Source organism: Dreissena polymorpha, chromosome 9 (assembly GCF_020536995.1).
Source record: "Dreissena polymorpha isolate Duluth1 chromosome 9, UMN_Dpol_1.0, whole genome shotgun sequence".
Taxonomy (NCBI): domain Eukaryota; kingdom Metazoa; phylum Mollusca; class Bivalvia; order Myida; family Dreissenidae; genus Dreissena; species Dreissena polymorpha.
The window spans coordinates 49,654,488-49,677,282 of NC_068363.1; the positions used below are offsets into that span (position 1 = coordinate 49,654,488).

The 22,795-nt window shown below is 34.3% G+C and overlaps 2 protein-coding genes across 3 annotated transcripts in view; one reads left to right on the forward strand and one right to left on the reverse strand.

Moving 5' to 3' along the window:
- Positions 1 to 22,795, reverse strand: part of LOC127846487 (leucine-rich repeat and coiled-coil domain-containing protein 1-like) — a 283,849-nt gene that overhangs the window by 37,584 nt on the left and 223,470 nt on the right. The window contains exons 16-18 of the mRNA XM_052377759.1: positions 13,121 to 13,205; positions 4,367 to 4,480; positions 1,201 to 1,272 (exon numbers count right to left, since the gene is read on the reverse strand). Of these exons, the coding sequence (XP_052233719.1) occupies positions 1,201 to 1,272; positions 4,367 to 4,480; positions 13,121 to 13,205 (271 nt within the window). The remainder of the gene's footprint in view (positions 1 to 1,200; positions 1,273 to 4,366; positions 4,481 to 13,120; positions 13,206 to 22,795) is intronic.
- On the forward strand, positions 16,327 to 21,312 carry LOC127846495 (uncharacterized). Of its 2 annotated transcripts, none has more exons than XM_052377782.1 (3): positions 16,327 to 16,487; positions 17,327 to 18,420; positions 20,115 to 21,312. In XM_052377782.1, exon 2 carries the CDS (start codon positions 17,336 to 17,338, stop codon positions 18,404 to 18,406), a length of 1,071 nt encoding a protein of 356 aa, XP_052233742.1. In that variant the 5' UTR covers positions 16,327 to 16,487; positions 17,327 to 17,335; the 3' UTR covers positions 18,407 to 18,420; positions 20,115 to 21,312. The 2 variants fall into 2 exon arrangements, with proteins under 2 accessions (XP_052233742.1, XP_052233741.1); XM_052377781.1 differs by having other exon boundaries at positions 16,328 to 16,487.

The following is a 22,795-nucleotide window of genomic DNA, read 5'->3' on the forward strand; positions in this document are numbered from 1 at the left end:
TAACTTAATCAAGTTTGGTCCAGATTTTTGGGCCTTAATTGTTCATCACATTCACACTTGTGTGGTACAACAAGCAATAACTTTACTTGCCAAACATTGAAGATGAAAAGCGCTGAGGCTGCTGAATACAAGCTGTCCACATTAAGGTTTATGAAGTAACCTATTTCACATATCAACACTAACCTGTCTCAAAAACTGAAGCATTATAGATACAGCAGAAACAATTCATTTGTTAATTTAGATGAAAGATTTGCCATATTTTGTAAAACACACAAAAAAGAATCTTAATTTGCAATCAAATATTAGAGGCAGTCTTACCATGAGGATGACATGACACTGTACATCAATAAATATAATTTCTGATGCTTCTTCTTGTGACAACGTATTTACAAGAAATACATTATTAATATTTATTTGTTCCTCAGCCTCCTTATTATTACTTATATTGCAATTTAAAGTAAACTCTTTAGGCACATAAAGGCATAAGCTTAGTTCACAATTTATTTTGAAAACAAATTATTACAGACACCTTATTTTGTGTATCAATCAGGATTTGAATAATAGAACAATAGCACAATAGAACAATAGCACTTCAAATCATGACAACTCTCATTTTACTACAATCAGAATTGTAATAAGCCTGTATGCGCAGGTGCAACAGCAGACATTAAGCATCTGATTTCAAATTATTGAACTGATACGACTTTATGGTTATTTTAATTTTAATATCAACCAGTACACACTACCCACATAATGCAACAGCTGATCTATAAATACTTTTCAAATATCTTTTCTTTGTCCCTTTTATGACCAATTTTAGCAGCAAGTGTTGTCAGCACACAACAGCAAGTGTTGTCAGCACACAACAGCAAGTGTTGTCAGCACACAGGGATTAACTGCCAAATAATTTGGGCCATGCTCTGTGAAAAAAGAATTTAATGCATGTGCATAAAATGCCGTCCCAGATTAGCCTGTGCAGTCCGCACAGGCTAATCAGGGACAACACTTTCCACTTAAACAAGATTTTTGGTAAGAAGAGACTATTTTTAAACAAAACATACCATAAAAGCAGATGGTGATGTCTCTGATTAGCCTGTGCAGACTGCACAGGCTAATCTGGGACGACATTTTACGCACATGCTTAAAATCATCTTTTCATAGAACACGGCCTATTTATGATAGAATCTTGTATATGCTGACCCTATATTGGGCAGTCTGCTCTTGTTTTGATTTCGATAGCTCTGCAATTCTGCCCTTCTGTTCCTTCACCAGCTGAAAAACAAAACAAGAGGGCCATGATGGCCATGATGGCCCTGAATCGCTCACCTGACAAACCAAATACAATCCCAACCCAGATTTCATCAAGATAAACATTCTGACCAAATTTCATAAAGATTGAATGAAAACTGTGACCTCTATTGTCTACACAAGGTTTTTCTATTATTTGACGTAGTGACCTAGTTTTTGACCCCAAGTGACCCAAATACAATCCCAACCCAGATTTCATCAAGATAAACATTCTGATCAAATTTTATAAAGATTGGATGAAAACTGTGACCTCTATTGTCTACACAAGGTTTTTCTATCATTTGACCTAGTGACCTAGTTTTTGACCCCAGATGACCCAAATACAATCCCAACCCAGATTTCATCAAGATTAACATTCTGACCAAATTTCATAAAGATTGGATGAAAACTCTGACCTCTATTGTCTTAACAAGGTTTTTCTATTATTTTACCTAGTGACCTAGTTTTTGACCTAGTGACCTAGTTTTTGACCCCAGATGACCCAAAAACAATCCCAACCCAGATTTTATCAAGATAAACATTCTTACCAATCTTACCAAATTTCATAAAGATTGGATGAAAACTGTGACCTCTACTGTCTACACAAACAAATTGTTGACAGTTTTTCTATTATTTGACATATTGACCTAGTTTTGACCCAAATACAATCCCAACCCAGATTTCATCAAGTTAAACATTCTGACCAAATTTCATTAGATTGGATGAAAACTGCGACCTCTATTGTCTACACAATGTTTTTCTATTATTTGACCTAGTTTTTGACCTAGTGACCTAGTTTTTGACCCAAGATGACCCAAATACAATTCAAACCCAGATTTCATCAAGATAAACATTCTGACCAAATTTCATAATGATTGGATGAAAACTGTGACCTCTACTGTCTGCACAAGGTTTTTCTATTATTTGACCTAGTTTTTGACCTAGTGACCTAGTTTTTGACCCCAGATGACCCAAAGACAATCCCAACCCAGATTTCATCAAGATAAATGTTCCCACCAAATTTCATAAAGATTGGATGAAAACTGTGACCTCTACTGTCTACACAAGGTTTTTCTATTATTTGACCTAGTTTTTGACCTAGTGACCTAGTTTTTGACCCCAGATGACCCAAATACAATCCCAACCCAGATTTCATCAAAATAAACATTCTGACCAAATTTCATAAAGATTGGATGAAAACTGCGACCTCTATTGTCTACACAAGGTTTTTCTATTATTTGACCTAGTTTTTGACCTAGTGACCTAGTTTTTTACACCAGATGACCCAAATACAATCCCAACCCAGATTTCATCAGGATAAACATTCTGACCAAATTTCATAAAGATTGGATGAAAACTGTGACCTCTACTGTCTACACAAACAAATTGTTGACGGACGCACGCACACACAACGGACGCCGGACATCACACGGTGACATAAGCTCACCATGTCACTTTGTGACAGGTGAACTAAAAATGCATCAATGAAATCTTGTGCTAAAAAGCAGGGATCTTATTGAGAACAGATGAAACAAAAGGAAACATTAAATTAAGTCAAAACAAGATGGCCAAAATTACTAAGGCGCTTACCTGAGACCAAAATGTACTTGTTTCTGAACAGCCTCAGAACAAAACTACCCCTTCACTAGCAGGTAGCCATCTTTTTTAATAATTACAATGATTTCCAATGTTTATAGCCAGTTTATAAAAGATTGCACAAACACACGCGACTTCTAGAGTTTTCACAAGCTTTATCTCAAAATTGACAATGTAATTTTTTCCCACACATAAGTCAATTTATAACTCGTGAAATAGCATCAAGACAAATGCTTTGACAAAGTTTTATGAGCATTTCGCAATAAACGTTGTCTTTGGTGTGTTCATATCATTTTTTTAACTAAACATAGTTTCCAACTTTTTAACTTGACTGACATATCATTAGAACTTATATTCAAATCAAGTTTGAAGAATTCAAATCAAGTTTGAAGACAATTAATATAGCTATAAATATGGCCACAGCATTTGTTCACAAGCCTTTGAAAATGACCCAGTGACCAAGTTTTTGATCACACATGACACAGTCATGAAATCTGTCAAGATTTCATTGGGAACAAGAAATGTGTCCACACGACATTAAAGATGCCCCAAACTGTAGCTTTGTCACTACATAAAAGCATAACTGCGAAAATGTTTTTGAGATATCGCCTTTATTTTATTTAACTATTATTTTGCTGCATAACATGTGTTCAATATTTAAATTTTGTTGTTTGTTACATATGTCATCTGCTGCAGTTTGCTTATGTTTTTTACTGCCAATTCTTTGCATGCAAATAACAGGAATGCATGTATATTTTTGTCAACTGTCGAAAAAAAACACATGTTCTTTGAACTTGGCCTTGACATTATCTAGATAAAACTTGTGACCAAGTTTGGTTAAGATCGTTTGAAAACTACTTGAATTAAAGAGTGGACACCATGCTGAATGTTTAAAACCCACTAAGTGACCCCGTGACCTTGTTTTTGGCCCAGCATGGTCCATGTTAGATCTTGGGGTAGACATTATCTCGATACAACTTCTGACCAAGCTTGGGGAAGATCGGATAAAAATTACTTAAATTAGTATTTAGAGAGCAGACACCATGCTGAATGTTTGAAACGCACTAAGTGACCCCATGACCTAGTTTTGGGATATGCATGACCCATGTTTGAACTTAGCCTAGACATTATCTATATACAACTTCTGACCAAGTTTGGTGAAGATCGGATGAGAACTACTTGAATTAGATGAGGACAACAAAAGTGTGACGGATGGACAGACAGACAGACTGACCGACCGACAGTGCAAAAACTATTTGCCGCCCGTTGGTGGCATAAAAATGCTGTGACCAAGTTTCATGAAGTCAGCAATTGTGTACACTAAAGTGTTCACCAGCTTTTTATTAAATATATGTTCTGGTCAAGTTTTATGACAATTGGGCAATGAATGTTGACATAGACCAATGCACAACAAACAAAAGACAATCACCAAAGATCACTATGAGCATGTTGTGCTCAGGTGAGCTTAACATAAAAGTTTTACCGAGGTGAGTTCAGATATTATTTCAGAAGATTTCTCATCCTTCCTCTGTGCTGCCAAGAGAGCTGCCTGGTTCCCTGCATTCTCCTCACTCACTGTCTCAAATGCTGACTTCAGCTGGGAACCACAAAAAGAAAATATTATATTAAGCCATTTGGTATGCGGTTACCAGCATTCTCCTCACCATGGTCTGTAATGCTGACTTTAGCTGGGAACCAGAAAAAGAATATATTATATTAAGCTAATTGGTTCCATGTTCCCTGCAGTAGTTTCACTCGTAATTTAAAATGCTGACTTCAGCTTGGAACCAAAAAAATGATTATTTTCTTAGTGGAACAGGGTTCATTGAATTTCTCTCTCTGACTTTATTCTATATGTGGTCTGGTATCAAGAGATCTTATATGCTTTGGCCTAAGGTCCTACATAAGGCAAAAGTGAAGTAAAATGTGCAATGTTGGCGGTGCATTCCTTGGTTAAGATGTGAACCCCTTTCTTACCAAATAATGACTTTTAAAATTATGTTTAGACATATGCACACTTATCACACACTGGTACATATTCTGAATAAATGTGTCAATAAGGTGTTATTCCTTAGCTTTAAACAGTGACCTGAATCCCCACACAAGGTAAAAAGCATCTGATTAGTATATAATTCTTACACAATCAGCTTCACTCATATAAATGTGACAGTTTTGTATAGGTTAAAAATAACATATTCTAAATAAAACTATAGGTACGTGAACATTAGGATAATGGTTATAAGGGATTTCAATCATTTCTGATATTTAAAACAGCTTGCATATTATAACATTGTTCTATAAATTTCAGCCTGAATTTTACGATACTTTTCAACAAACATTTTTTGTGTGTGTTCTTTCATACTCATTGATAAAAATTCCTTTAAAACATCAAAAATTTACACTATTTAAAGCTGCCTGACATAGTCAATAATATATAGAGATTTAGTGGAAACAGCTTACTGCCTGTATTCTTCAGAAATGTACCATCAAATGAATGCTTGTAATTAACCTGATTGCAGATCAGAAACATCAATGTATCTAAATACCATACAATAAAAAATCCAATCATTGTCTAAGCCTTTGGAATCCAAGATGGATTTTAATAGGATCTGCATAATAAAAAGATTGCCAGGAATTGACTTATCTCCCATAGTGAAAGCATCATTACCTTCAAATATAAGGAAAGATTATAATCTATTTATTTTGCTGTTTATAACCCGATAGTTTTATTTTCTACAGTTCATTAATTTAATGTCATTTATACCTAAATGTAAGAAACAATATCATTCCTAGATATGATGATTAAAATTAATATTTGTCGTCTCCTTGTGTTTGTTATAATCATTTTCACAGTTAGTAGGATTTATATAAACAAATCATAATTTTGTTATTATCTATGTTTTGATGTGAATGTGATAACTTTCTTATGTTTATAAAATGCTTTTCAAGTCGGTAATTGATCATGTTTTTGTAATAGCAAAAAGCAAACACATGTTATGAAAAAACCCTTAAAAGCCATACAGTATGAACCTTGGGCGGATAGAAAACCTTGGGGAAAGCAGTAATAGAACATTGTTAACTTACATGCAACATTTGTTATTATATATATTGTTATGTCTTCATTCAGTGCCTGAGTTAATCCCCTAATAGGAGTATTATTCACAAGGTTCACTGTATCAGTACCTTGTATATGTGTGAGTACTTGAAGCACAAATCACCCATAGAAGCCTGCATTTTGTTTACAGATTTGCTGATCAGTATTTAAATGTATCTGCAACAATTTGTTCAGTTTGTGTTTTTAAAGAACATTTATTTGACTCTGTGACTAAACGTCATTATGTTGTGGGAATACATCACTTAACCCTTTACCCTTAGATATGTAATTTCATGCATTGGTAGTCCCTTAGAAAGTTATATCTGATTTAAGACCTTACTTACTATATTCAAGTTTTAAAGGCTTTATTGCCATCCCTTAGATACTGATGAGCAGCAGGCTGTACCTGTTTTATGCTGTTTGCACAAATAGCAATTTTCACTTTGCTTCTGAGTGGGAAAGACTTCATGCATGTAAAAATTATCATTGCAGATTTTCCTGTGCACTGTCTGCACTGGCTTATCTGGGACAACACTTTCGCCTAGATTCAATTTTCATTTAACCCTTTGCATGCTGGGAAATTTGTCGTCTGCTAAAATGTTGTCTGCTTAATTTCTAAAATTAGCATTTTCTTCGATTTTTTTTCAAAGAATACAATCAGAGTAGCAAACAGTTTGGATCCCGATGAGACGCCACGTTTTGTCGCGTCTCATCTGGATCCAAACTGTTTGCACAGGCATTTAAAATTCCTATATTCTGATAGATATAAGACAGATTTTAGTTATTTGCCAGTATAAGTTGTTATTTTAATCTCCTGACAGGTATTTTTAAATGATAAATTTCCATAAATTAAGCAGAGTAAAACTTTTAAAGTGAAATATGAAGAGGATTTGATTCAATATTGTTGATCAATCTGTATAAAAAAGGAAACTTACTTATTTACTCCACCCCTCTTAACTCTTTCCAACTCACAAGGAAATTGAAAATGGCTAATAGTGCAAACATAAAAAAAAAGGAACAGCATGCGAGTAACTCACAGTCTGTTCAGGTTATATGCTGTTTGCTGCTTATCAGAATCATAGGTATGGACATGAAGCCTTTAAAACTTGAATTTTGTATTAGAAAGGTCTTCAATTAAAATATAACTTTCTGAGGGACTACAAATGTGTCAAAATACATATCTAAGTGGTAATGGGTAATTGCAGGCATACAAATCTAATAAAATATCTTAAGTTTGCATGCAAATATTGCTCTGAAAAGTCTGCAAAAATAACAAAAGCAGAAACCTTTTTCAATCACCTTTTTCACACATTAACCCTTAAATATAGACCATTTATAAAATGTCATCTTTTGTCTGTGCTTTTTAAGTTTTTGAATGTACTTACAAATTAGTAAGAAAAATATTTTTCTTAAGGATGACCATGAATATTTTATTTTTGGGAAACAAATACTAAAATAATTGATTTCTCATGGGAGCTTTGCAAACACTTTGAAAGAGGAAAATAATAAGCACTGTATATAAGTTAAATGTCAGCACTCAAAATAGCACCAGCAATGGTAAATCTATATTACCCCCCTCTCCTCTAAAAGTGCCCCGGCTAAGCCAATCAAGAACTGTTCATGAACGGTTCTGAAAAAGTTCCTTAGCTTGGTTCATGAACTTTTGGACATGAACTGTTCTTAAGACATGTTCATGAACTGTCTATGAATTATTGTAGAACATTTCAAAGTTCATGAACAGTTCTTCATCTAACCATAAATACTTAGTGATGAACATTTCATGCACAAGTATTTCTAATGACTTTTCTGAGACAGACTTTAAGGATCCATCATGAATAATTCATGAATTCCTTTGTGCTAGATGTTTCATACATATTTTTGAAAGTAATATTGAAATGTCTAGCATACAAATCTTGTAGATTTGTGAAACCTGTGAAGTTAGTATGAATATGCATAGTACTTTCACCACTGTAAGTTAGAGTTCTTGACCTGTTCTAGAGAATTTTAAGAACATTTGTACAAGAACTGTTCAAGAACTGCCCTCAGGAACACTTCTATAACTTTTTAAGGACCTTTCCTGTTCTTGAATTATTCTTAAACTATTCTTGAACACTTTAAGAACTTTATTGAACAACATGTTTCCTTCTGATGTTCTTAAACAGGTCTACACAATGTTTTTGAACGTATGATGGACTTTTTAAGAATCCAATATGTTTTTAAAAGGATCTGTCATTGTTCTTGGAAGACTTAAAAGACAAGTTTAAGAATGTTTTAAGGACATCTTATTTCAAGAACAGTTTAAGATGATATCAAGAACTCAATGTACATTGCATTGCTGTTTTTACAAAGAAAGAATATTGTGTGCACAGGAAGTTGAAACGGAAGGCACATGGTTTATGTTATATTTGAAAATGTAAGTCTTTAATAAATTACCGGCTGAACTGATCAGCCATTGGTTCCATTTCAAGTTCTTTGGCACTGTAAGTGTAACCATTTCAGGGAAACCATTGATTAGTAAATGATTCTTGAACTGAAAATGAGACTATTCATAATCTTTTCAATACATGAATTATTCATGAACATATAGTGCAAAGTTGTATTATGAAATTTAAAGAGTATTATCAAACCACTTGTATCTCAGTTATTAGTGTTATATTTAAATTATTGTTATATGTTGCTATCAATATGTTAAGTGCTAATACAAGACTTGTTTCTTCTTACCCTGACCTGTTTGTTGAGCTTTAGTAACACTTATGATAACCTTTGCATAAATTGACAAATTCTTGTTCATGAATAGTTCATGAACACTTCATGCCACCTCAGTTCATGAACTCTTGAAGAACTATGGTTCATGAACTATTCACTTACAGTTCGTGAACAGAAAATGAGCCATTGAAAAATAGAAGGAAAATGTTCATGAACTGTTCGTGAACAGCAAAACCCTGAAGAATTTTTCAAGAATTGTGTTGTTCATGAACTGTTCAAGAACACTTCATGCCATTGATGTTCATGAATAGTTCATGAACATTTCATGCCATAATGGTTCAAGAATAGTTCATGAACACTTCATGCCACACCTGTTCAAGAATAGTTCATGAACACTTCATGCCATTAGGTTTCAAGAATATTTCATGAACACTTCATGCCATTAGTGTTCATGAACAGTTCATGAACTAAAATTTCAAGAACTTTTCACAGACGTGGCTCATTTTCTGTTCACGAACTATTTGTGAACAATTCATGAACTCAGTTCACGAACAGTTCATGAACTGTTCACGAATTATTCGTGAACTGCAGAACAACATTTCGCAGGGGTGGGGGCACAAACAACCATAAAAATATACCACAATTTCCGAAGATAATTGATTATATATTAATATAACAGTTGCATCTTCTTGTGCAGAAAGCATTGCACATTCAGCACAATTTTTTTTTTTAAACATGTACAGTAATAAAATAGGATAATTCAATTTGCATTAACAACTTTAAGGGTTTTTTGTTTAAGAAAAAAACTTGACAAGCCAAAATATTATAGTGCAAACATTAACTCATAAAAGTCCCTCGTGTGGCATTTTTATTAAATTTTGCGATTGCTAATATTCCAATTCTGTAAATAAAATCACTTAATATTATTTGAAGAATTAATCTACAATATATTTTCATACATATTTGTAAAACTTTTATGAAAAAATACCAAAATAACAGAAGTTCATGTAATCTGAAAAAGATTGAGCATGACATAGCTGTATCTATACAACATTTACATCCCAATTACAACACTTTGTCCCTCATATCTTGACAGTGGATAATGAAGAATTGGTAGAAAGTTCATATTGAGAATTAAGAAGCACTAGATGGCATCTGCTCACAATACTGTCTGATATTAAATTTGCTGATCCTTTAACACTTTACCACTAGGATAGGTATTCTTACATGTATGTAGTCCATTAGAAAGTTATATTTAAAGACCTTTCTTACTAGATTCAATTTTTTAAGGCTTCATTTCCAATCCTTAGATACTGATGGGCAGCAAACAGCAAAACACCTAGCTTAACAGACAGTAATTCATAGCCTTTTTCACTTTGCCTCTGGGTGGGAAAGGGTTTAACAAAATGGAGGGGTTTATATGATCTACAAATGAATCTTGTATGTCATCTAATCTGTTAATTAAGTAAATCAGATTGAAAATGATTGTATTTATCCAGTTTATCCTTAAAAGATCGACCTAAGAAAGAGGTTACTGGATCTATTTTCATAACTTTCTTACATAAAGAATTTACCCTTAACATCTCAGAATAAATTCATTTTCAATATTTAACTGACCTACGAAGTCTATATTAAAAGATTTATATTAATTCAATTCTTGAAAAAATTATCAAATTTTATTTTAATTTATTCTCCCTGACTGGATTCAAGGCAAATTAATTTGCTATTACAAACTACTAACTTAATCCATCTAAATATACAGCAACGCACATTCAAATTGCATTTAAATTCCACTAAACTTGTGTTCTTGTTTGTAAACAACTCATTTGAATTACATTGGGAGACACAACTGCATTTTCAGAAAGTAAATATTGCAGTATTTGAATTTAAATTAAGCTGGATACAATGTTATTATTCTATCATGTATGCAGTGTATTTGTATCATTTTAAGTTAACAATTTATTATGCAGAGAAATCATGAAAATTATATTTTGAATATTTTTGAGGGTAGAAGGCATAAATGTAAATCAAGGACTTTATATAATTATAAGGTACTTTTTAAGACAAAATTTCGTAGAAAGTGGATATATAGAAACCATGCTAGGTGCAAGGAATGACATGCTGAACACATTCTGAACCTTTTGTTCAAATGGCAAAAGCTAAGGAATATGCTGATTAATTGGATTGAAAATCATTTCTTTGTTCTTCAAGGGTCACACTTGAGAAGTGTGAAAGCAATTCACACCACAAATGTACACTCAACGTTTAATGTGGACAGACAAACCAATCCATAAGTGACAACTCCAATATAAGAATGTGTCACATCATTGTGTACGCAGTTTTGTCCATGGATAGCATCCGCTGCTGACTTTCGCAAATTGTTAGTTTGGATTGTCTGTTCACACTTTTGTTGTGAAACTTCTGCTTTGTTTTTTGAAATTTTAAGACTTTGAAGGAAAACACATTTTTCTTGCAACTCTTCTTCATATTGTAGGATTGTTTTGCGTCCCCTACCAAAATGGTATTCAAAGTAACAAATCTTTTTCCATTCAAGCTCATTGAAATGACTTTTATAATCAGTGTACAGGGTATAGCTGTGTTTTATATTAACATTTAACAACAGATCTTCACACCATAAATCATACTTTGCTATTTCCTTGTACAGGTCAACAACATTGAATATATTCCTATTTTCTTTTTGTTGAAAGTTAAATACTATGTCTGTTAATTCACTGAGAACAGTTTCGCACACTGAGTATTTGTCAGACAATTTGATTAAATATTTCAACACAGACGAAGCACTGACAATCTTTTTCCCTTTAAATTCAGAAATTCCGGCTTTGTAACTCCTTAAGTCACGAAGTATGTTACTATAATTGACGTTTGGTTCATTTTCACCCCTACTGTTTTGAAGAAAAGTTGAAAGTCTTTCACATTCAATCCAGCAACTACCATTTATTTTTATAAAGGGTAAGTCATTGAGACTTCTTAACGTAGGTTTATCATCCATCTGACATCTGAAAAAAAGAATGCCTTTGTTATCACTTGACTTATAACACAAGATTTAATGGTATTATGCACATGACATTTCTATAAAATAGCTTTGTAAGAATAAAAGAATAAATTATAAAGAACACTTTGAATCACTTCTAATATTGCTAATTGACATTTGCTATAAATACATTGAAATCAATGTGAAATTTGCAAGTTACAATAATAATTACGTGATACCTAAAATTTACCAGAGACGTAGGAGTTAACATTAAAGTTATAAAATATCACTGTCTCTTATCAAACAAATTAACATACGACCAGTGTTTATAATAAAGTCTCAATCAAAGACATCATTAAAGGTTCCATTAATAATAGTATTCAAACAAATGTTGGTTTTTAAGATATTTTTTATCTGAAAAGGAGGATAAAACTAAGTTCTATAAAAGACAATTGTTTGTTTTGAGTGAATATGAAATACATCTCGAACAGTAAGAAGTGACAAAAATGCAATATTACTCGAGCGCAAGTGATAATATGGACATTTTCTCACTTCGATGTGAGATAAGTATTTCATGTATTCACGAAAAGCAAACAAATTTTCTGTTTATTTAATGCATTTTAATGATAAATAAAAAGGGTATTTCGACTTTTTGTATTGAAATATATATGCGAACGTAGCCAACATTTTAACGTCATACGTAATAATTATATAGCTACCATGATACCTACGTTATTCCCATTTTATACTTGTATTTATGCATTGAATATGCCATTTGGTTGCTTGCTGTCCATAATAATGATGAAATGTTAGGCATTTATTTCAACATGAAATAAAATATTAATGTAAAAATTACTCACCTTCATTATCTGCATCAAAAATGATGTATCATATGGTAAGCCCAAGGTATTCACACAAAAACGCGCTAATACAAATGTTCAAACTCCTTTTTATGTTGAACTTTTTTGACCAATTTTCAAGTTATTTCACTATCACTGTGTACTATGTATCACAAATGAAAATCATACAGTTGCAAAGAAAGTTTACAATTTACTTTTTATAAAGTTCATTTTATTACACCACAATAATCATCATTGGCAAAAATACATTGTAGGAATACATTCTTTATATCTGAACATTTACACATTAAAAATGCATATAATTACAGTGATTATAATCATGCAGTGTTTCTTTCTAAACAGGAGAGAAAACAATACAATATCTTCAGCCAGAAATAATTGTCTTGATCCTTTTGCTACATTGGGCTTATCAGAGATTTATTGGCTCATAATAAGATAGTAAGCTGACACTGCAGCATTCTTGTGAGGGGCAATTTGTTCTGCAGCAATTCACAATCAGATTTGATTCTATCCTTTACCCTAGTCCTACAACTACAGCCCCTCCCTGCAGGGGTAAAATAGACATCAGTATCCATGCTGACCAACCTGCTGAAATCTGCTGGACTCAATCTGTATGGCCTGTCTGAATTCATCCTCCAAGCTTGAGTACTGTTTACTAAGTTCTTCAATCCTGAAACATGCAAACAATAAGACTTTATAGCCTTTTCCCCATTAGAAGCAAATTGAAAATTGCTTTTGCAACCAATATGCCAAATAAACCAACCGTCTGTATCCTAGATATTATAATTATAATACTTCTTATTTTATTATTATAATTATTATAGTTCTGAATACTGTCAAAAGGAATTAAATGTTATTAAAAAAAGCGTCTCTGTTTCTTTCTTTTGCAATTATGGCTGCTTGACACCCATATTTGTATTCAGGTGTTGATAAAAGGGGCCATATATATTTGCCTCAGTAAAACAGATGGTTGATAAAGCCAAATTGTTTGCTATTTTCACAACACAAATATATATTGACACATTTTTTTCAGAAATGACAACGTCATAGCCGATTTCGGACACTGATTTTTTTAGTGCGTATTTTACTCGGATTTTCAATTTTTGTCGATAAATTTGGACCACACTGGGGGGTGCGTATTATAAACAAGGGGTATTATATTTGTGTATTTACGGTACTGATTTCTATTTCACTGTTGCGTTTAACATATATTATGAACTTGTAAATGGCATACAATAATTAAGGTCCATTACTATCACCTAACAACAAATGTCTAGTTTTATATGCATGTGACAAACAGGCCCCACCTCCTGCAAGTGACTCCAGAGTGTCCCCCCCCCCCTTTCCTCACAATGAGTTGTATTACAAACAAATCAGATATTGACTGATTCATGCATTGTTTAAAAAAAAAAAAATCAAAATCAGAAATTGGCGAATTTAAGTGCTAACTAAATAGTTATTAGTTTTTAAATTGTCAAAATTTCCTGCGGACAAAATTAAATGGTATCACAGAACTCATAATTCCTATCCGGTACATATCACTTAACCCTTTGCAAGCTGGGAAATTTGTCGTCTGCTAAAGTAAAATGTCGCCTGCTGAATTTCTAAAATTAGCATTTTCTTCGATTTTTTTCCAAAGAATACTATCAGAATAGCAAACAGTTTGGATCCTGATGAGACACCACGTTCTGTGGCGTCTCATCAGGTATCCAAACTGTTTGCAAAAGCCTTCAAAATTTGGTTCCAGCACTGAAAGAGTTAAATAATGGCTATTATGAAAAATGATCTGTTCTAGTTCATGGCAATATAATCCTGATGATATACACCGAGTTCAGTGTCCCCATCAGAAAATACAAGCACTCCAGTGCCCCAGCCATCAATCAAGATTTGTGAACAGACAACCTTATCCAAATGAAGATCATGTCTGACCAAATTGTGCTATGTTCATAAAGGTGATTGGGCTGATAGAGATCCTACATATTTTCCCCATATTTTGGCCTAGTGGTTATAGCTCTTTTGCATCAGAAATCAATTTCAGGCACCAGTGTTACCAAAACAGGGCAATAAATCTCTTAGGGCATACCAGTAGCTAATTAGCTGTATTTGATCTTTAAGTCACAGTCAGTGGCAATCATATTAATTTCGTGGAATGCAGAGAACATTACTAGAAATCATTACACATATCTGTGATACATGATTTTATCGTTAACACAGCATTTTCTTTTTTTTCATTGTCAAAAAAGTCACCTTAAAATGTTGGTTTTCTTGAACACATAAAAACCTACAACTATTAATTTTCCTTTATGGCAAACCCTTTTTTGAAACCTAAAATAGTGCTTTTTATTTTCCACATGCCCTACATGACTGTTTTCTTTATTATTGGCGTCGCACTGAAGTGCGGCAACTCGTATGTAATACGTTTTTTTTTCGCTTATGGGAGGAGAAGTTATTTTACGGAACAATGTATATATTTTTGTTGTCAGAATATCTTGCATAGTGGTGATTTTTTGTGTAAATTAGTGTAAATAAGTACTGCATTTGTGCCTATTACATTTACTACAAAATTTATTGCCAATAAGCTAATTCTTTTAATTAATAACTGATCACAGGGACTGGGCAATAATAAAAGATCACAAGGACTGGGCAAATACGCGAACCGGTGAACTTTTCTGGTTTTGTATAAAAACAAAACATAATCAGAATATATTTATTTTGTGTCTTTTCTAACAACAGCGCAGACTTTTGCTGTTCGAGTTTTGGTTAACGTGTATATTACACGGTTTATTGCTTTATTGATAACCGTTACACTACAGTCACTTATTAATATCTTAGTTAGAAGAAGACTTTTCAAGCGGTTCCGTAGTGTAGTGGTTACGCGCTCGCTTCACATGTGAGAGGCCCAAGGTTCGAGCCCCAGTAGAATCAAATTATTTTATTTGTGTTCTATGTGAACTTTTTGTTTTGATGTAGACGTTTTAGTTTAAATAAATATGCTGTTTTATTGTAACCATTTTTTGTTTTTATTATGCCCATGAAATATATGTGTGAGAGGGTGGGGGGGGGTTTGTAAACACATTAAAACTTTTACAGTGTTTTCATATCAATGAGTACTCAACCCCTATCGTAAATGAGCAACGTAAGAATAAGTTCAGAATCATCTCCCCTTGAAGTTGAGAAAAATATGAAATTACGCTTACAAGATGAAACAGATTTTTTAAAACCTACACAGTTCTGTTCCATTAATGACAACTGCACACGGATGCCAGTAAAAAAAAAGGAAACGTAAATAAAATGAACTATGAAATATTTGGGGGTTACAACACAAAATCATAGATAATGGTTATTTGGGGTTATAACACAACATCATAGATAATGGTTATTTGGGGGTTATAACACAAAATCATAGATAATGGTTATTTGGAGGTTATAACACAAAATCATAGATAATGGTTATACCAGTATCTTTTTCTTTTTTGTTTAAAATAATCGGCCAATATATTAATATTTACAGTAGAAAAAAAATCGTTCCATGTAACTTCATTGAGTGCCTTTAACATTGAAATTCCCCACGCCCTTTGATGCTTTGCATCAATACTTATCTTGTACCTATATAATACAAGCATTTTGAATTAATAATTGCACGCAATACAGGATTGCCCTATCTGTCTGCTTACAACTCCTATCAATTAAATTGAACAGCTGTTCTCAGACAGTGCAATCACTTCTTACCCTTTGATAGTATATAGAGAATACTGGGTTAGCGTTGAATACAGAGAAGATTTTATCTCCTGCATATCCCCCAAAGAGCCCCTCACGAGAGATGACGCAGCCACCGCAGCAAGGAATAGCAGAACGAGGCTTATCAGCAGCTTGGAAAGCAGCAAAAATCAATAAGAAATTAAATCTGATTAATCTTAAGCGTACAGGATATCTAGTGCAAGGAAATTAACTGGTAATTATTATAATATTCTTACTTGTATGTTTAATGACATCTTTTTCAGATCATGTTAGTAGTTATCCATGTCTTCCGCAAAATAGCGTAAGACATGTAAAAGTCCATTCCGGACACTGGTCATTGTTGGGAACAATGCCAGATTTCAATGTAAGTAATCCGTTATTCCTTGATTATATTATTGAAAAAATCACACGTGTTAAATTTCTTTCCATATGGTCATGTCGTTCTCAGTATACTGAGTTTCTCATTCACAGAAAATCTGTGCTCGCCAAAGGCAATAAAAACGACTGACCTAACCAACAATGGCGTCGCCATTATTTATTGTTCGTGATAACGCAAAATGCAAATCACAACATTGTTCAATTTCAACGTCTTAACTGAATATGCAATATAAGTGCCAACAGTAATTTCTTTACATTCAGTTTCATATCGTACATTTGCCAAAATCGGCAGTATTAACGGACAATTTCATCAACAAAATGTTGTGTCCGCCATTCATGCAATCACATTTAAAGAGTAGTAAGTGTTTTACTTACGCTCAACGCGACACAGGAAATTATCGAGTTACTTCCCGTTCGATCAATACGTATTTTACATATGCTCGATAATTCTAAATTTAGAACAGGCACTTGCGTCATCCAAATGCGCAGTCGGGAACTTATAAGCTATTTATAGTTTCGGCTACATATTGATCTAAAATCAATTACAAGATTCTAAGACCTGGTCACGTTTATGGCACTTATAATACTGCATTTACGAAATACACACACTTATTGTTGAAAATCAACAATTGCAAAATGCAAGACCATAAGAACCATTCTTATTATTTACTTTAGACTGATGCGATGGAGAACGGAAACCCTCCAGGTGCCCCAGAGCAAACGGGCGAGTCCACTTCAAAGTCGCGGGGTGATGCCATATTGGCCGAACTTGAAGCAAATATGGGCAAATTCGCGTCAATTGCTACCAGTGTCAAGGACATGTCGGCGAGCATTGCAAGCTTAAGAACGGATATCAATGAATTGAAGCGGAAAAGAACGCCAGATCAAGATTCTGATGACCAAGGACCTTCCTCAAAAAAGGATCAATCCGACGAACCAGAAGAAATGGACTCGTCCGATGACGATGACGAATTTGACGATGAATTGGAAGAATTCCTGTCAAATAAAAAACCAGAAGCTGAAGAAGACGATTTCTGGCAAGACTTAAATGACTTCGTAGCTGAAAATGAAGACGTAGGCGAAGAAGTATCAGAGAAAATTGCGTCCATATCGCAGAAAGCGCTTCAATGTAATGCAGATGAAAAGAAAATCAAAGAAATCAAAGAACGAAACAAAAGACCGAAAAACATACCAAACCTCAAAATTCCTCAAGTTGATGAATTTCTATGGCGACAACTACGTGCATCAACTAGAAACAATGACTTCATTTTGCAAAAAATGCACAACACTTTGGCGTCGACGGCTGTACCCATCATCAAGGCCCTGGATCATCTGCAGACATCAAACGACAATAAGCTGAAGGCATACCTTTCCGATGCATTCAAGTTGATAACGAATGGCATATCCAAGAACGTGGAGGTCAGACGAGAAAAGATAAAAAGAGAAATGGCCCCAAAATACAAACACTTGGCCAAATTGGAAAAATCAGCAGACAAACTGTTTGGGGATAAACTGTCAGACAACATCAAGGCCGTTGACAACACGAAGATTGTCGTGGCACAGACACAAACATCCAACATGCGGCCGACAGTAGGTCAAAACTTCCGGCAAAAGGGAAAAAAGGTTTTTTTAGGCCAGAGGAACCGGTGGGAACACAACAATCCCACCGGCTACTACCCCCAGAGCCAGAAGAAGCCGATGAGGAAGTATTTTCCAGGCAAAAACAACAACAAAGCACAGATACGGAAGAACTAAAAACAGGAGAAAATGTAAGTGTTAAAAACATCATATTGCAAAACACAAAACAAAATTTCAAAGCTGGCAAAGTTAAAACAGAACTAAAACATTGGATGAACATAACTAAAGATGAATGGATTTTAAACACTATTCAAGGTTACAGGCTTGAAGTGAACAGATCACCTTGTCAAATAACAACGCCAAGACCATACAAATTCAACCAATCTGAAATAACACAAATTCAAACAGAGCTCAACACTTTTTTACAAGTTAACATAATTGAAGAAGTTGACTCTGTACCTGAGGAGGGGGAATTTATTTCCAATATCTTCTACAGACCAAAACCAAATAATGCCATTCGCATAATACTGAATCTAAAACCATTCAACCTGGAATACATTGACACCATTCATTTCAAAATGGAAACTTTGCACACTGCTATTGCAGCTATGCGCAAAAATTGTTGGTTTGCATCAATTGATTTGGCAGATGCATTTTATTCTATTCCTGTACATGAAAAAGATAGGAAATACTTAAGATTCTATTTCCAAAATTGCAAATATCAGTTTTGTGCCCTCCCAATGGGTCTGGGTTCGAGCCCACGTGTTTTCTCAAAGGTTCTCAAACCAGTATACGCCAATTTACGGACAAAAGGCCATATAAGCACAGCATACATTGATGACTCTTGCCTACAAGGGAATACAAAAGAACAGTGTTTGAAAAATGTGTTTGATACCATGGCAATATTTGATTCCTTAGGCCTAACAATAAACATTGAAAAATCTGTTCTGGAACCATGCAAAAAAATAATTTTCCTTGGATTCATCTTGTGCTCAGTCACCATGACAATCCGGTTAACAGAAACAAGAAGGGACGAAATTCGCGTACTTTGTCAACAATTACTGTCAAAAAGACGTACAAATATTCGACACTTTGCCAAATTGATAGGAAAACTAGTAGCAGCTATACCGGGTGTGGAATATGCACCTTTATACATTAAACCTCTAGAAAGGATCAAAGAACAAGAGTTGAAAAACCACCGTGGAAACTACAATAGCTTTATGACTATACCAAATTCACAGATCCCGATACTAAACTGGTGGGTGGACAATGTGTCACATGCATATAAAAAGATTTCACATGGGACACCAACTATCGTTTTATACAGCGATGCTTCAAAACACGGTTGGGGTGGTTTTAATAAGACAACTGGAAATAAAACAGGTGGCTTGTGGTCCTCCGCAGAAACTGAATTACACATAAATGTGTTAGAGCTCAAAGCAGCGGAACTCACTGTGAAAGCATTCTGCAAAGAACATACCAATACTCATATCCACATTTTCATGGACAATACTAGCAGTGTTGCATATCTCAATAACTTTGGAGGCAGAATAAGTGAACTTCACGAGATAGCGAGAAACTTGTGGCTTTGGTGTATAGAGAGAAAACTGCATATTTCAGTAGCACATGTGCCTGGCATTGAAAATACAAATGCTGATGAACTATCACGTTGCAAAAATGATGACACGGAATGGTCACTGAGAAAATCTATTTTTAATAAAATATTCAAATTGCACCCTACAATGGATACTGATCTGTTCGCTTCAAGACTGAACAAGCAATTACCACAATATGTCTCAAGATTCCCTGATCATGGAGCTTACAAAATAGATGCATTTACTTTTCCTTGGGAAAACAAATTGTACTACATGTATCCCCCTTTCAGCCTGTTGCCTCGGGTGCTGCAGAAAATAGCTCAAGACGCCGCCGAAGCGGTGCTCGTGTGTCCAATATGGCCGACTCAACCATGGTGGCCAAGCCTGGTGCCAATGATATGTGCAGAGTGTTACCTACTTCCACAGTCGCAGGAAATTCTAATTTTAACACACAAACCCGAGCAAGTACATCCACTTCAAAAAATGAGACTCGCAGTTTTCAGATTATCAGGAAGGTCCTCAAAAGCCATGGAATTTCAAAGTCAACAAGAGACATTATTCTTCAGTCTTGGCGAAGCAGTACCAAAAAACAATATGACATTTATCTTAGAAAATGGTTTACTTACTGCAAAAAATCAACTAATCCCATTAAACCCCATATAAATGAAGTTTTACAATTTCTTACCCAGCTATACACGAACGGACTAAACTATAGTGCACTAAACACTGCACGTAGTGCTTTAAGTATTTTTCTCAACATATGTAGTAATATAAATATTCATGAAAATGAACTTATATCACGATTCATGAAGGGTTGTTTCAACAGTCGTCCGTCATTGCCACGTTATTGTCATATGTGGGATGTTAAAGTTGTTTTGGACTATCTTCATACATTAAAGATCTCCACATTGTTAGATCTATCTAGAAAACTGTGTATACTGCTTTTGTTGGTTACTGGCCAACGCTGCCAGACAATACATTCAATACAACTGAATGACATTTCATTTGACAAAAATACGACAATGGTTACTATACAACCAAATACATTGTTAAAACAATCTCGACCGGGAAAACATTTAAAGCCTATGTATTTAAAAGCTTATGAGGGTAAAATGAATGTTTGTGTTGTTAAAACGTTAGTTGAATATTTGGACCGTACTAAAGAAATTCGAAACAGTCAGTTTTTATTCATAACAACTACTAGTCCGTACAAGACCGCCTCAAAATCTACCATTAGTCGTTGGATTAAAGACATTATGAGAGCGGCTGGTGTTGATGAAGTATTCAAACCACACAGTACTAGATCAGCCGCCACTTCTAAGGCGAGTCTGGTAGGACTGTCCTTACAGCATATTTTAGACACTGCTGGGTGGTCAAATGCAAAAACGTTTGCAACATTCTATCAAAAAACTATTGTAGAACCATCTTCTATGCAATTTCAATCAGCCGTGTTGGATACATGAAATAAATGCTGTGTATTTTAAAAAATGTGTTGCTATATTTATTGAATAGACAAAATTTGTCGGTTCTCTAAAATCTCGTGAGGGGCTCTTTGGGGGATATGCAGGAGATAAAATTGAATAATTAATCGAGACTTACCTAGTAAGGTGAAGGTTGATTATAATTTTATCTCCTGCAATCCCCCCAAAGAGCTCATCACGCCCACCCTATGGTACCCACCCTAATTTCCACTGACAAATTTATTAGTCCTCCGCGGACCTTTGTATTAAACTCTAAAGCCTGCTATTCCTTGCTGCGGTGGCTGCGTCATCTCTCGTGATGAGCTCTTTGGGGGGATTGCAGGAGATAAAATTATAATCAACCTTCACCTTACTAGGTAAGTCTCGATTAATTATTCAATTATGTTGCGAGGCTTATAACTCCGGGAGCGCAAGCCTTGGCGAGCGCTTTAGGTGTTCGAGCCGAGCAACATAAACTTCTCTGTATTCAACGCTAATCCTAGTATTCTATTTATCCCATTTTAATTTTTTAAACATGACGTTTAACATAAATAGATCTAATAACCTTAGCCTAACAATTATTTTAATTCATTCTTAAAAGCGCTTAAAATCTAACGAATGTAACCATGCGTAGTGATATAAATGTATTTGTTCTAATTCGCAAAATAGTCTTAAAAAAATTCACACACAAACTGTAAAACGAGTAAAAATATCACCATATGCCTCGATTAAATTTTACGCAGCATGCGAATTGTAACACATAACGACCACGAAAAGAAGATTTTACTTTACTATAATTCATTTTATTTTCGAAAGAAAATGATCAAAATCCAATATGGCCGCAATTGCTCCTGACAAAATGATGTTGATGCAGGGCTCAACATTAACGGTTGTCCTATTGCCTTTGGCAAGTAAAAGTTGGATCCGGGCAAGTCATTTTATAATCTAGTTGCCCGCCCAGGCAAGTGCAAAAAAGAACAAAGTGCATTTAATTTAGATTTTAATACTTTAATTGCTGTAATCATTTTGTTAAATGTGCAAAAATAAAAAAGCTTTCGTGGTGTATCATTTTGATCTTTCTAAAAAAATATGAGGTTTACAGTTAATGTGATATTTCATGTTTGGGCAAGTGGTTTTACGTTGAGGGCAAGTAGATTTTCTAAGTACTTGGTTTTTAGGTTAATGTTGAGCCCTGTGATGTCAACATAGATTCTACATGTACACAATCGACAAATAAACAGACAATTGCAGCAACTGGCACTTTATTTGACTTAATATGCAGGGCAATACGTTTTCCTACTTCGGACGACGAATTTAAGGACGCGCAGAACGTGTGTTTTTTTATATAATGTTATGGGTATGCCGTGTGTGAACCGATGCATCAATTCCTGTACGAAAATTTTATGCAAATTCTGTATAGAGTCTGTACAAAATCTGCCCAGAATCAAGACAGAATTCATTTTTTCTGTACAAAGAGGACACAGACACAGAATATACCTTGCAATCTGTAC